The 12,546-nt window shown below is 42.5% G+C and overlaps 1 protein-coding gene across 2 annotated transcripts; it reads right to left on the bottom strand.

The window, feature by feature from the left end:
- Nucleotides 1-169: 169 nt before the first annotated feature.
- On the bottom strand, nucleotides 170-11,901 carry COQ10B (coenzyme Q10B). Of its 2 annotated transcripts, none has more exons than XM_080346563.1 (5): nucleotides 11,804-11,901; nucleotides 7,883-8,029; nucleotides 6,290-6,482; nucleotides 3,559-3,660; nucleotides 170-1,874 (listed from the first exon to the last, which is right to left on the bottom strand). In XM_080346563.1, exons 1-5 carry the CDS (start codon nucleotides 11,884-11,886, stop codon nucleotides 1,707-1,709), a joined length of 693 nt encoding a protein of 230 aa, XP_080202689.1. In that variant the 5' UTR covers nucleotides 11,887-11,901; the 3' UTR covers nucleotides 170-1,706. The 2 variants fall into 2 exon arrangements, with proteins under 2 accessions (XP_080202689.1, XP_080202690.1); XM_080346564.1 differs by lacking the exon at nucleotides 11,804-11,901 and adding an exon at nucleotides 8,393-8,528.
- Between the last annotated feature and the right edge of the window lie 645 nt (nucleotides 11,902-12,546).

The raw sequence follows: 12,546 nt of genomic DNA on the forward strand, positions 1-12,546 counted from the left end.
GTCACAGGAGAACCTTGACCCCCTCTTGCTTCTAAGATTTACTAGAAATCTGACACATACTTGGAAATGACAGGTCATTTCCCTCCAGGAAACATTCCTGTGCCTAGAATCTTTCTCTGAAATACAGGTGACTTTTAGTTTTGCTAAGAAATCTCTAAGCTGAACTGACACTGCAGTTCTTTGGCATATTAAACAATGCTACAAAAAGAAGGCACGTGCACTGACTTTATTTGCCGGGTCTGTAGTGCTTGTTCTGTGTGCATCTTCCACAGTGCTGGTGGATCAAACAGGTCGGCTTGGCTAACAAAGGGTTGGGGGGAGTTTTAATACTTGCTTGGGTGTAGTGTCTTCTTGTCTCCTTGACTTGAGACTTCCAGCTTTTTGGTAATGTGCTCCAGGATTTATTTTTAGTTATTTTACCCTAGATGCTACTTTAACCTTAAAAATGACTGTTTTGTTTGCCACCTACTGTTCTTCAACCTCACACAGCTGGTGCTATTGATGTGTAAAGTCTTTCCTGCCTGCTTTCCAAACTCGTATATGTTAATCTGTCTCCACAAACAAAACCGCTTTACAAACGTCTCAGTGCTTTAAAACTGACCTCTTCATCCAGCTGACACTTTGCCCAGCTTCCTACTACAACCTGTGAAATTTCAGTTGCTCTTTCTGGAAAAGGATCTAAATGACCTGAAACATACCTTCCTGTGTAATTTAACACACTGTTCTTTAGTAACCATGCAGGTTGCAGACGCTTGGGAGCAAGGACCAGCCTCAACACCTGCCCTGAAGCTCCACCTGGTTTTGGTAAGATGTACTGAAGGGAGCACCAGCCAGGAGTTACAATCTGTTTCATTTACATTTCTTCAGAGGCTGGAAAGAGAAGGTTAATGTAAGGAATAGAACTACTGACAATCAAGATGGGGAACAATTGTAATGGGCTAATTAAATAAATGATAGTATGGTACTGAAAAAACTCTTAAGAACTGAAGTTGAGCTGTATCGTTGGATTTAGTGACAAGTGTCCCTGGTGTGCTCAGGCTGCAGTCAGCAGAGGACAGACAGACGGTTGTGCATCTGTGCCCCAGCACTCCAGAGGTAACACTTATTGACTTGAAGCTTTGTTGGAACAGGAACTATTTGCATTAGCTGAGCTGTGTAGCCCTTCCATCTAACTCCTGAAAAGTCAGGAGTGCTCAGGCTGAGTTGTTTCTCCTTGCGGAAAGCGGCAGCTGGAGGCTCCAGCCTCATGCTTGTCACTCATTTGGATTAAAAGCACCTGCTGCGGGACGCTGCACAAACTGTTCTGCACTGCCTAAAGCCAGAGCATCAGCTTCCCTGGCTTGAGTTGATGCTGTTAAGTTACATTCACGCTCCCAATAACTTAAGTTAGTATGTTACAATGCTGGGAAAAAAAACAAAAAAGCTGTAAGCTTGGAAAAGGCAGAACTTACGCTGTGATGGGCAAGTTCATAAACAGCAGCCTGAGATACCTTGTGTTACAGTAGCTGCTAATTGTCTGTTACTGGTAACACTTTAAGTTGCACTTGACTGTAGCTTGAACATTCTATATACATCTGGCTGAACAGGTGAGTTTGTACAGTATAAAGTCACACACAAAGCTCAGACATGAAACAGATGCCCTGAAGGAGGACGTGGCACCTCTTGTACAAATGAGTTTATGATGGAGGCTGTTACAATTATCCCTTTTACGTCTGATGCACTTCGTGAAGCATTAGCTCCCGAGGTATGGTTGTTTCTGGGCCGTGCAGTTTGGATGCTCTTCTTTCAAAGGCAGCCACCATCTGCTTTACCACTTCATCAAAAAAGAGTGTAGCGAGTTTTGAGTGTAGAAGTGAGCGAAATTCAAAAGAAACCTGTTCGAGAAAATAGAGATGATTGTTTTTCCTGTAGGTACTGTTGTGGTAAAATGCTGTTACAAATAGAGGACTCCATGAAAGGATCTCCAGTTTGCAAGTCAGCTGTGGGAGAAAGAACAGCTAAAACTGAACGATGGGTGATTGTGCCTGTGAAGAAAAGCCTTATTCCAAGGTCAGAGGACTCTGTTTTGTTCAGAACTGTATTTACTTAGTAAATGAGGCATCACAGAATGGAAGTAAAATATCTGGGATAATGAAAAACTACTGACAAATAAATAACTTATTTACTTTGTACACAGAATTCACTTGGGGACGAAAGCTGTCTGAAGAAAACCCTGCATGGCAAGACAGCAGACTTACAGGTAAACTGGAGCTGTTTGTAGGAAAAGCAACACGTCTTCTGTGCATTCACCACTTCTGCTATAGCATGTCTTTTGGATTGAGATGTAAGTATTTTTTTCATTTGTGAGGTATCAGCAGATTAAATGTCAAACGGAGCAAATACAGCTTCTCTGAAGCTGCTTAAGCAACGCATATTAACTGCGAAACAGTAGCACACAAGTAATTAAGCTACTTGGACTATGAGTCAGGTGTAGCTTCATTTACATTTGCTTGACCTCAAGCATGAGGAAAATGAACGTGCCTTTGGAAAGTCTCAGATTTGTCATGTAGTTTGGCATCGTGTTCAGTAACTGTGTAAAAGCCTGAGGTACAATACACATTTATGAAGTTTGCAGATGGTAAAAACAATGCTGTGCTTCAGTCTATATACCAAACCATTTAAGAGCTGAAACCAACCTAGAGAAGTTCCCTGCTGTACTCACTTGCCTGGAGAAATTAAAATACCACATGCAAATAGCATGCAAACATTGTTGGCAAATCCCATGAGAAATATAATTTTTTTGAGTGCTTATAGATTCATTTTTACTGTTGAACTGTACGAAGTGCAATACAGTAATAAGCTGAAATGTATTAACCCAAGGAGATTCATGTGCTAGTTTACTAATAATCCAAAAGTTATTTTTCACTGTTACAGAAGATAATTTTTAAGGCAGAGTATCCCAGTAGATGGCAGCAGGATCAACCCATTTCTCTGTACTTTTGTAGCCTGTTCTGAACCTCAGTTATGTGCTCAATGCAACACCTACTCTACAGACTATAACATTTAGGAAAAAATGTGATGACAGACTAAATAGACAAAATGGAAAAGCAATAACTTGAGCGGAAAACAACTTGTCTAGGAGTAACAGACTAAATCAGATACTCCATTTAAAGAGCCGTGGTCGAGCTGCAGTGATATCCCATCATTAAGACGGCAAAAATCTATTAAACCTGTTATTACAGAAGGAAGGAGTAAGACTCAAAATACATGAAAAATTGGAAGCCAGGAAATTAAACTGATCAAACTGCAGGCCAAATAGAACAGATGGGAGAGTACCTACTTTCTGATACCAAGAGTTAAGTTGTAATAAAAGGAGATAATGGCAAAGTATGTTTGTTATTTCTCCCTCTGTATTTGACTGTCTAAAAACTTCTGCATGATCAGAATTGTGTAGTGAGAAATACCAATCCTTAGACTGTTCTGTGACCTGCAGACACCTCACAGAAAACTCCTGTCTCTAAAGGACACTGTTTCTATGCCCTGTTCCTAACATGTGGAACTCTTAGTTACAATACTTACTGAAAAATCCAATGTACATGTCCTTGGATAACCAGGGATCCCTGGGCTGAAACGCCACACTGTTTCCAAGTGATTAAATAGTTTTCCATCTGTGCAAGAGGCCTAAAATAAAGTTTAAAAAGTCAAGCTACAATTAGGCTTTTACAGATGTGACAAATTGCTATTACTAAAGTTTGCATTTGCATTTTGTTAGACAGTGGAAGTCACGGCGTAGTTATTGTTTTAGTGCAGCCAGGATGAGATCCCATTTGCACAGAGTCATTTTAGACAAAATAATTGAATTCCTTTTAAGGGAGAGGGGAAAAAAAAAATGTATTGAGGCTCGTAAAACAGGCCTCTAGCATGATGCACAGAATATCAAAATAATGCTAATGCTATTTACCAGAATTTGGAGCAACACTGCTTTAAGCAAAAGATATGGATATTTACTGTGTTTGTCTATTTTATTTTTCATTACACATGCAGAATATTTTATATACTGATATATAGACGGGTAGCCTTGGGCTATAGGAATCATTAGCATCAAAACAAACCTGACTAAGACAAACTCCAAACATTTTCTGTCACAAGATACTATTGTGATCGAGAGCCACCAATAAGTCAGACTACAAGTTCAAGTTCATAATCAGCCTAAATGCTGGCTTTTAGTTACTAGCAAGCCATATTTCACTAATGCATACAATCCTCCTCTCAAATAATAGAAGTTGATATAAAAGAATATATATATATATATATGAGATATAAAAGAATAGTTGGCTTATATATATATATATATGATATAAAAGAATAGTTGGCTTCATAGTTTTCACAACAAGAGGGTCCTGATTTTCACTCATTTTGCTTTTAGGACATTTGGCTAATTTTGTGTGGCTATAAGAGAAAAAAAGATTGATTCAAAATCATCCAAACATATAACCTCAATTGGCCTAGAGTTTCTAGAGAGAATTTCTGTACCTTTTTTGTTTGGTTGGGTTTTTTTACCTTTTTTTTTTTTTTTACAAGTTGCTACTGTTCCACAAGCAGCTCTGCTCCAAGACCACTACCTGTGACACACAGGTGTTCAGGTAAGCCATCCCAAAAGGCTAACCAACAGCACAGAAAATACCTACATTTTTCCACCCAGGAATGAGCCACAGGTTCTTGCTACTTCTACAACAGACAGGGAGGAGCAAAGGGAAAATTGGACACGAAGAACTGGCCTTGCTTTGCCTTCCGTGCTGCTGCCAAAAGAGCAAGAAGAACGGGAAAACTGCCAGCGTGTCCCCCTTGCTCCCAGCCTTATAAGTAGCAAAGTCACTCCGTGCTTTCCTCTACGGTAAGAGCTCCTGATTTTTTTTTTCCATTGCTCAAGCACCTGCCGTAAGGAGCAAACCTTGCTCGTTTTGCAGCGCCCGGTAGCGCACTGTGCTGGAGCAGCGCACCAGCTGCCTTTGCCTGGTTATTCCTGTTGCTTCTCTAGAAACGTTCCTACCGTTATATGAACATAATGTCAACTTCTAGGAATAATAATCCCAGCAGAGAAAAGGCTACTAAAGGAAAAGGAAATCTAAAGAAATTGTTCTTTTCGCCACTTTCATGGTCTTTTCTGAGACAAGAAATCCTTTTGGGTGAATTAGAGGGGGGGGAAAAAGTTAGTAAGCCAATCTAACAGCTATGTGAAAGAAAAAAGCTTGTCTTGTCAGGGAAGAGTAGAAAGGGAAAGCAGCCAGCATGTAAAACACAGATTTTCCACTGTAGCTGTTCAACTTTCTTAATAAAGGGAGAAAAGTAATTTTTTTTCTTTCTAGAGTCACTAAGTGCTTTGAATAAAGGCACTTTGCATACTCCCCTTCCAATTCACATCTCCCCTGGACCTGAGAAACCCAGTTTCTGTTTTGAGCAGTGTCTCTTAAGAGAGAGCCTAGAAAAGAATAGTGAAACAGGATATCCAAACAATTATCTTGAACGGCAATTGACTGTTGTAATTCCACTAGTTATTCCAAAACTCAGTCAAGGTCTGCCACAGGAAGGGAGAGAGGCAGTTTTGCTTTAAGGAATCTGTTCCGAACCAGAACACATTTGAATATATAAGGCAAACTAGTTATAAGATCCAGACATCATCTAAAATTTCTCCCTTGATGTTTTCAGTTATTGTTCTGGAAAAGACAAAAGGAGGAGAAATACAACTGCTTCTATTCTGAACAAATTACTTCTAAAAAATGTACTTCAAATCTACCCTTCTATCTTACCAATACACCGAATAACAAGCTCTTCAGCATATCCTACACTTACGTTAAAGACTCCTCATATTAGCAAGTTAAAATAGTCAGAAGAAAAGTAATGACTGATATCAGTTTTGCTAAGGCACCAGAGGCTACAGTTGTCAAAGTTAACTTTAAAGTCAGTACTAATCCTGCATTTAGAGAGGCTTGGACAAAATGTTAACAAAACCAAACAAAAATGGTGAATCTTCATTAATGGCTGCTAGTTAAAATGGTGAACCTTCATTAATGGCTGCTAGTTTCTGCAGAAAAGGGAAATTAAAAAGTAATTCCTCCCTCATTTGGCAGCTTATGCTTTAAAAGCACATTGAAATTCTCTCCAGTTAACTCAAGTCTTTAAACAAACACAACACAAGTTGTGAGCCACACAAAGCACTTCCAGCACCAATTTTGTTTTGAAGCACTAATGAATTTGAATTTCAACAGAAAAAGGTTACAGAAAGTTAGAGCTAAGAAAAAAAATTAGTTACCTTAACTAAATGTGGTCTCACTAAGGTAACAACCGACGTATACCTCTCCACTACAGGAGGGAATCCTATTTCTAGCTGTGCTTTGCAGTATCCAGAGCGCTTCGATAAGATATCTGACTTCTTACACCAAGGAACAAATAGCTTGTAATTCTCCACAACAGCAACAACTTCATACATTTCCTGCATAGAATACCTGGGAAGAGAAACATGAACATTATTTACAAGGTATTAGCTTCAAATTCGGTATTAAAAGGTTTCAAAGATGGTATAAATGGCAGTTTGCAAGGTGAACATACAGTCACCTAAAAACACTACCGCTGTTTCTGGAAATCAAAAAGAGGGGGAAAAAAGAAAAACATGAACTGGGAAAAGTCTTTGCTTAAAGATGCAAAACACCACACAAAATCCAATAGTACAGTTAGTGAACAGTGGACCTGCAGTCTGCTACCTTCTGCAATATCAGGTAAATACACACACATTTCAAATGGAAAAACAGTGTTTGGAGTACAGCTGTGTCTCCATTTAGGTAGAGCTTAGACATTCCACATAAATAATCTACACTTCATGGCTACTAAGAAAAGATGTATCAGAACTAAAGTACTGTATTTCATAAGGTTTAAATAGAGGAACACCATTTCCCTTATTTTAGCCCAAATAAAAACAATTAAGTGAAAAATGCATGCACTGGAAAAACCTCACGGAACAGCTAAGGTTGGAAGGGACCTCTGGAGGTCATTTTGTGCAGCCCTCCTGCTCACGCAGGATATTGAAATCATATAAAACAATACAATGGCAATATTTTAGTTGATTCTATTGTAACATATTACAGAGCTATGTTTTTTAATTTTTAGTTCTGACTCCGAAAAGGATTGAAGCACATGCTTCATTCCATCTGTGTTAAAAATTAAGCATATGGTCAATGGTACTCAACAGTGAGTGCTATTGGACAAAGGCTCTTTTGAAGAGACTAACATAAAGGAATGTTAAGCATAGTAAAAACAAGTAGTTTGTATTATTGTGGACCAGAGACGGGGGGCAGTTCCCGGTTTCATTAAATGACCTGGAATTGTCCCACCAGCTTTCAGGCAACCAGGATTTCAAAATCTTTTTCTGTGTGCCTAATTTTCTTCATTACACAACTAATTATTTTCCTTCTCTTAAGGAAGAAAATCTCAAGAAGTGAGAAGCACAACAAAACATAAGTGCAAACATTAACATGCATTTGGGGCAGAAGGAAACAAAGTGACAGTTTTCACACCTGTTGGTTTCGACCATTTCACCGGATGTGAATTCTTCCCTTTCAGGGTTGTTTTTGTTTTGTCATGGAATAGAAGGGTTATTTCTGCTGTTTCTTTCTATGGGACAAGGGGTTTGAGTTCTTATATTTTTTTAATACTGAATTTCAGACTGGAAAAGCCTTATGACTACAAATTCTGAAAGTCAAAACTCCTTTGTAGTCTCCAGTTGGGCAGAGTCACAGGGACATGTGTCTTTAGGGATGCTCAGTCTTTGAACATCTAGTGGTTTGGGTTAATCACAGCAAACACAAAATCGATAAGCACATAAAGTCTCTTTCCACACTTCTATACAAACCCTATAATTCTTCTTTCAGAATATTCTTTTCTTTTGTTGACTAGTGGTGCAGCAATCTTGAAGAAAGTTCTTGAAAAGGTATGGCTCATTACAGGTACTTGCAAAGGAGAAGTTCTGGTCATCAGAATACCACAGGAAGCCAAGTGCCTGCAACAGTGAAAATGCTTTTAGATGTGTTTTGTATCAGCAAAATAAATAACAGCACATTCAGGTGAGATGAAGAGTCTGTTGTATAACGTTACAGAAAATGTCAGAGTCAGATGGAAAAACAAAGGCTTGTAACAGTATACGAAGTGTTAAAAATACAAGGGGGACTTTTTTTTTCCCCTTAGGCGAAACTAAAAATAGCCCCAGTCACGAGAAAAGTAACTGGCAGAGTAAAATACAAAGGGCCCCCGTTAAACATTTGCTTCACAGCAGCCTGAGTTCATGAACAAGCCTCATATGCACTTAATTTGCAGAACAGGCTTTCTTAACAGCAAAATCAAGGCACAGTGTGCAATACGTTACCCTTTTGGAATACGCAGCGAGAAGGTTCCACTTGGAGATACCAAATTGGATCTGCTATAATCCTCTGCTGCCATCCTTCCTTCTCTTCAAAGGACAGTTTCATTTTGAAAGTCCTTTCAGAAAGCGCATCGGTTGCCCAGATTTCAAAATTTCCTCCAGAAAATATCATGCAAAACCTTGGACACAGTATTTTCATAAATAAAACTCAACAAAATACCTTTAAGAAATGTTAGTAACTCTAAGATTGCACCTCAGCGTTCTCTGTCAACATCTACACTAAAATCTAATCAATACTGTGGTTAATAGCTCTGTTGTGCTAAATTATTGATTTTTGCCTAGATCAACTCAGTTAAGGTGCGAAATGCTACCTCAAAAGCTCTCAATTTTGGCACCAGGAAGCTAAAAATGCTGCTATTTGCTGTCAGTGATTCTACAAACAGAAGCTGAAGAGCAGCCAAGGTCATTTTCTGCCCTTTCTCTAAAGAAACAATCAGGACTGTTATTAATACTTCTGGATTCACATAGTCAAAAATTGAACCAACCTTCCTCACTCAACATCAGGCTGGTTTGGGTTCTTTGGGTATTTTTAAAAACATACTGAACAGATAGACGCATTTTTTACTAACCACCAAAGCAGTCTAAGAAATTACAGTTACCAATTTCAGACAATTGAAATTATTAGTAACACGTTCTTTAAAAAGCAACATAACTTTGAATTCTGAAGAAACACTGTAATAACCCAGGACTGACCACGTCAGCTTGTACGGTTGCTGTATCAGGGGACAGGCAAATAATTAACTGGTAGTGAGTTTAGAGGAAAATACTCATCACCATCAGCTGTCTGTACAGACTTTAAAAATAAATGAGCAAGATGACTGACAACACAGATTGTAATCACTGCAGTTGAAAAGGAATTACTGCAGATGGGACAGAAGTATGGTATCGAAATTAAGAAAGAAACGGTTGACTTTAAAAGTCTTAAGAGATCAAGCTCTTCAAATGTTTGCAACTGTATCTCAAAGGATGTGGCCATAGTCTGTATTTTTCCACACAGTCTGGAGAAGACTCTTAAGGAAAAGCATTGCTTTGACAGACACACTGGAAGGGTGCCAGTAATATTGTAGCTGCCTCACCCGAATTCATAGAAAGTGTTCAAATGTTTGGACCAGACCCCATTCCGGAGCGTGAAGTCACTTTAGTTTCTCCATCTGGGGTTACATGTGGTACATAGTACAAACTAGTTGCCAGGTTCCTTCTCTTGGTTTGTTTTTTTACTGCCATGCTATGCCGGTATATTGTCTCACACAGTTTTATCTAGACTTGTTTCAGCTGCAAGGCTGAAAAAACAATCTCTGCAGGTTATTATTAAAGATTATTATCTTTTAGCTGCTGTAAGACAATGTCCTTGAAGTCCTTTTCACAATTATATTGCCAGCCAAGGAAGGCAAGGTTAAGAGAGGTTATAACGCCAACAAACATGGTGAGACTTCACCTCTCTCCCGATTTTATCTGAAGGAAAACAGATGCCGTGAGAACACACTGGGCTCAGTCCCAGTTCAGGAAAGCAAACCTCTTCAAGAAACCACAAAAGCAACAGATTTCAATGGACCGTCACACATGTCTTGTGACCCTGATCAAGGCTGCAGAAGAATTCAGACACGCCACCCACCCATGTTTAGCCTCTGACAGCAACACCCCTGTATCCACCCCCCTGCTGCTCGTACAGCATCGCTCAATTCTGCCACTCGCTGCTTCCTCTGAACATGTGGGCACCGATCGCGGTATCACTTGACTGCCGTGACCCCAAAAAGAAGCATTTACCTGTGAACGGCAAACGTACATAAGTGATCCATATTCAGTGATTATTTTTAATAGCTACACAATTTTCAAACCCTAAAGATCAACTTATTTTTTTAAAAAAGGGACCTCCAACTCCTGACTAGGGCAATTGTTTTTACTGTTATTTCCAGCTGCTACTTCCATAAGGTGATATCTGATGGCACTTGTATGAGCCCATCTCATTCAAATTCTTTGTTGACAGCTGTTCACATCCCCAAAACCGAGTGTTGCCAACAAGTGTCCTCACTAGCATCTCCGTCTGAATAAGCGCAAGAGGCCAGTTTACCACCTGAGTCCTTGAAGTCTGCTGCTCGGCACAGGAAAGGCTCCGACAACAACTGCAAGAGGGAAAGCACACCCGGCTCATGGCCACAAATCACACGGCACCCGTCTGGATTCAGCTTGCACTTGTCTAAAACCAGCTGCCAAGATCCTCACAGCTTACACTGGAAACTAAGGTTGCAAGCAGTTACTTAATGAGCTTCCTTATCCATGCACCCTTCCTATGTATTGATTTTTGCCCTCAGTTCAGCACTCTAATATACTATTTAAAAAACAGCAATTTTGTTTTACCAGGACTGAACCATTGCAAACACATCCTAAAAATTAAACCACAAAGAAATGCGGCCCAAGTGAAATGACAGATGATACCACTGCACAGTAACAGTTATGTCAAATCACTGCTTGAAATTTGACATCCTGAACCAACCTCTATTCCACCTTTTCACTGGTTTTATGAGGAGAGTGAGGCTTTGAATTTAAAAACGAAACAGACCACCACTGCCATAACAGTAGTAACAGGTGAACTTTTTTCCTCCTCTTTTAAGATTTTCAGTTTACACTCATCTGCTTGTTCATTTTCTTCCAGTTACGAGATCAGCTCTTCTCCCAAGGCACATCTTGTTTTTCAGGTTGTTACATGCAATCAGGGGACAAGCAACTTGTTGCATTTTCTGAAGTGGAAAACATCTGAGCACTTTACTTGGTTTTTCACTTCTTTAATGGATTGCTCAAAGTTACACCACTGGCTCAAGCAAAGAGGTAAGTTTATAATCTACAAATCGTTTAGTTCTTCTATCCCCCCGTTGGAAGGAGCCAACGGCCACCGAGCCACACAGAGCGGGGAGTCCCAGGGTCCCTCTCCCCTTCACAGCATCCCAGAGTGTCAGGGGTTGAAGCGCCCTGGGAAGCTCATCCAGTGCAATCCCCCCATGGAGCAGGAACACCCAGATGAGGTTACACAGGAAGGTGTCCAGGCGGGTTGGAATGTCTGCACAGAAGGAGACTCCACAGCCCCCTGGGCAGCCTGGGCCAGGCTCTGCCACCCTCACCGGGAACAAGTTTCTTCCTTCCCCTCTCCAGAGCCGCCGGCTCCCGCCGGGCAGCGTTCACTCTGGAGCCTACTGAGGGCCCGCGCGCCTCAGGCAGCCTCACCCGCCCCGGGCCCGGGGCCGCTCGGCCGGCGCTCTGAGGGGCGGTGCGACGGCGGGGCCCCAGGACGGGACGGAACAGAACACGGCGGCGCGCCTCCCGGCTGTCATTCCCGCGCTCACTCCGCCTCGCCCCGCGTACCTGACAGCGGCGGTGCGCGGCGGAGCGGCGGCGGCGAGCCCCCGGGCCAGAGCCCTGCCCAGCGCCCGGCCGCTCCGCGCCATCTCGGCCCCGCTCCTCACCGGCTGCCCCGCCCGCCCAGCGCCGCCCGCTGCCTAACGGCCGGGCCGCGCGGCCGCGCCCCCCGCCCCGCCTATCGCCCCGCGGGGGCCGGCGTCACGAGACAGCGCGAGGAGGGGGAGCGGCCTTGCGCCTGATTGGCCCGGCGGCGCGCGAGCCCCGCGCACGGCTATAATTGGGCTTGCGGGCGCGCGGGCAGCAGTGGTGGCTCCGCCCCTTTCCCCGCTTGTCACCACAGGGCGGGCCGGGGGCGGGAACCGCGGGTCCTCCCTGGCCCCCCGCGGGGCCTCCGCCGCGCAAGGAGCTGCTGGAGCAGCCGGTAAGAGGAGCTTCCCCACAACGCAGTTGGGGCGGCCCTTGAGGGCCTTCCCGCTCGGTGCGTGCCAGCCCTTCATCCCGCGCGTCCCCTTCTCTCAGCAGGGGCTGCTCCCTCAGGTGTGTGGTGATGTGGTGCTTAACCTGCCGCTGCTCGGAGCGGGCTGGAGCTGAGAGGAACCCACGTTATTAAAGCTCGCCACAGAGCTGGCTGTAATCATTGGGCGTTGTGTCACAGAATCCCAGAATGTCAGAGGTTGGAAGGGCCCTGGAAAGCTCATCCAGTGCAATCCCCCCATGGAGCAGGAACACCCAGATGAGGTTACACA

The sequence above is a fragment of the Nesoenas mayeri genome (genome assembly GCF_963082525.1).
Source record: "Nesoenas mayeri genome assembly, chromosome: 6".
Taxonomy (NCBI): Eukaryota; Metazoa; Chordata; class Aves; order Columbiformes; family Columbidae; genus Nesoenas; species Nesoenas mayeri.